The sequence below is a fragment of the Otolemur garnettii genome, unplaced genomic scaffold, assembly GCF_000181295.1.
Source record: "Otolemur garnettii isolate 467f Iridium unplaced genomic scaffold, OtoGar3 scaffold00050, whole genome shotgun sequence".
In the NCBI taxonomy this organism is placed as follows: domain Eukaryota; kingdom Metazoa; phylum Chordata; class Mammalia; order Primates; family Galagidae; genus Otolemur; species Otolemur garnettii.
The window spans coordinates 10,394-13,240 of NW_003852445.1; the positions used below are offsets into that span (position 1 = coordinate 10,394).

Below are 2,847 nucleotides of genomic sequence, written 5' to 3' on the forward strand. Positions count from 1 at the left end.
CATATTGAAACATTTGTCCTGGCCAGGGTCTATGTTTGTGCATGTGTGTGCGTGTACATGTGTGTCACTTTGTTTATGCCTTTAGGGAGTGTCTGTGCCTTTGGATCCTCTTAGTAAATTTGTTCATTTTTCCTACTTTATAAATAACATTTGCTACCTTTGAGAAGGTATATATAGGATGTGTGTGGTAGTAGGGCGTTGTATTTAAGATGCTTGTGAGCACTGCTGGTCTACTAAAATGATTGCATGAGATAATTCTGAGTTACCTTCAAGAACTCTCAGTGAAATAGAAAGTTAGTTACATTGTTTAAACATCATAATTAATGTAGGCAAATGAAACTATACTAGAAGGAATATGACCAAGAACCACCACCATGCAAGGTAATAGGATCTGATTTTGCTTATCAGAGGGAAAAGGATAGACTCACCCTAAATAAAGCATCTGGATATTTCAGAATATGAAAGAAGATAGAAAAGGCAAAACCCAATGGCTATAGAAAGTTGTAGATGGTTCAGGAAGTAAACTCTACTTGTTTTAGTTATATCTATGCAGATAACTTCAAATAAATATGTGCCTGTAAAGAAGCAAAAATATACGTTAAAATTTTGACAATGTTTGCAATTTGGGGAGTTGAAGAGTTTATTAAAAAAAAGAAACTCGATGACTATCCTTGTTGTTTGCCTTTTTCCACTGCACTCACGCTTCACATATGAGGCCTCCAAGCCAAACACACACAAGCTCATCAAGACATAAAACCTGCAGAGTAGACATTCTATAAGAAGTCAGGAGAGCAATTTAAGAGGCACAGCAGGAGCGGCACCTGTGGCTCAAAGGAGTAGGGTGTCAGCCCCATATGCCAGAGGTGGCAGGTTCAAACCCAGCCCTGGCCAAAAACTGCAAATAAAATAAAATATTAAAAAAAAAAAAAAGAGGCACAGCGGTGATGGGAAGTTAGAAGGAGAAAGAGCATGGGGTGAAGGGAACTGGGAGAGAAGGAGGGGTGAATGGGGAAAAGGAGAAGGAAGAAAACCTAAGAGAGGAAAAGAGAAAAAACTTTCCTAGACCAGAGACCATCCTGTGGTGGAGGAAAAAGGAAGAGGGGGAAAGGGGAATGAAAACTGAATGTGTTTGAGTAGTGTAATGTTGACCATGGAGAAAAATCATAATGTATTCTCAATTCTCTCTTGGTCTGCAAAAAATATCTCACACAGCTTCTACCCCAAGACATGCATCCTTTAGATTTAGGTATGTGAATGCTTTTCAAAGATGCTATTCTCCATGCACAACATTGACAAAAACCAAAAGGGGGGTAGAAAGTGGGCAAGCTTCAGGATACAGTAACAGGACCCAGTTCAGTCTCCCTTTGTGAATGCACATTGCATGCTGCCAAAAATTCCTGCATATGAAACAGACCCCTGTTAGAGATTTTCCTCTTCTGAGGGCCTTAAAGAAACTTGCTTTCTTGTATTTATAAGAATTATTTCGCATAAATATTATTCCTTAGGAATTTCAGACCAAAGTTATTATAATCTTTGATGTTAAAATATTTTTAATGCAATTCCTTCTCTCTTTTCTTAAGTTAATATCTTTCTCTGCTAAGTGAAGACAAAATAGACCCAATTTAAGTGTGAATAATCAATCCAGTTAGGACAAAAAGAGGCTTCTCTCTGAATTTGACCAGCAGCAATGACTTTAAATAGTCAATGAGGACCCTCTCAATACAAGAAATCACTTATGAGATCTTCCTAGAATTCACTAGCTGTCTGCATACTTTCCTCATTGCCACCTTCATTTCTTGATTCCTGAATGTGTAGATGATAGGATTCAGAACAGGAGTGAGAACTGCATCAAAGATGGCCAGAAACTTATCCAGGTGTGTCGAGGGAGATGGCCATGTATAAAAGAATATCAAAGGACCAAAGAACAAGACTACCACAGTGATGTGAGCCGAAAGTGTGGACATAGCCTTGGATGAACCAGCTGAAGAGTGTTTCTGAACAGTGAGAATGATGACAATGTAGGAAATGATCAGTACAAAGAAGGAGCCCACAGAGATGAATCCACTGTTGGCTGTGACCATGAACTCTAGTCGGTTGGTGTCTGTGCAGGCAAGTTTGATAAACCGAGGAAGGTCACAGTAAAAGCTGTCCAACACATTAGGACCACAGAAGGGTAAGTTTACCACAAAAGCCAACTGAACCATGGAGTGGATGAAGCCAATCATCCAGGCAGCCACTAAAAAGAAGATACACACTCGTGGGTTCATGATTGCCAGGTAGTGGAGAGGCTTACATATGGCCACGTATCTGTCAAAGGCCATGGCTATAAGCAGCACCATCTCCACCCCACCAATGACATGAATGAAGAACATCTGAGCAATGCAGCCTCCAAAGGAGAAGACTTTGCGCTTTCTGAAAAGGTCATAAATCATCTTGGGGGAAGAGACAGAAGAAACACCCAGGTCAATGAAGGAGAGGTTGGCCAACAGAAAGTACATGGGGGAGTGTAGGCGAGGGTCAGAGATCACAGTGAACACGATGAGAGAGTTTCCCATCATGCTGGCCACATAAAACACAGAGCAGAACACAAACAGGAGAAGCTGGGTCTCCCAGGAGTTGGTGAGTCCCAAGAACACAAACTCTGACACCACCGAGTGATTGGCTCCATCCATTGGCTGTGCGGGCTTACTGCCTGAAGGAGAACAACAGGAGAAAATATAAATTAGAGTAACCGTATTAAGTATTAATAAACCAAAAGAAGAGAAGTTAAAATAATGAAAGCATAATTCCATTTTAGCCTTAAAACCAAACAAATGAATAACTGACAACATGAAAACTTTTCAGCAT

At 40.3% G+C, this 2,847-nt stretch overlaps 1 protein-coding gene across 1 annotated transcript; it reads right to left on the bottom strand.

Moving 5' to 3' along the window:
* Positions 1-1,733: 1,733 nt before the first annotated feature.
* Positions 1,734-2,847, bottom strand: LOC100964685 (olfactory receptor 4F3/4F16/4F29-like). Its single transcript, XM_003791670.2, has 2 exons — positions 2,838-2,847; positions 1,734-2,692 (listed from the first exon to the last, which is right to left on the bottom strand). The coding sequence occupies exons 1-2, from the start codon at positions 2,845-2,847 to the stop codon at positions 1,734-1,736; spliced, it is 969 nt and encodes a 322-aa protein (XP_003791718.2).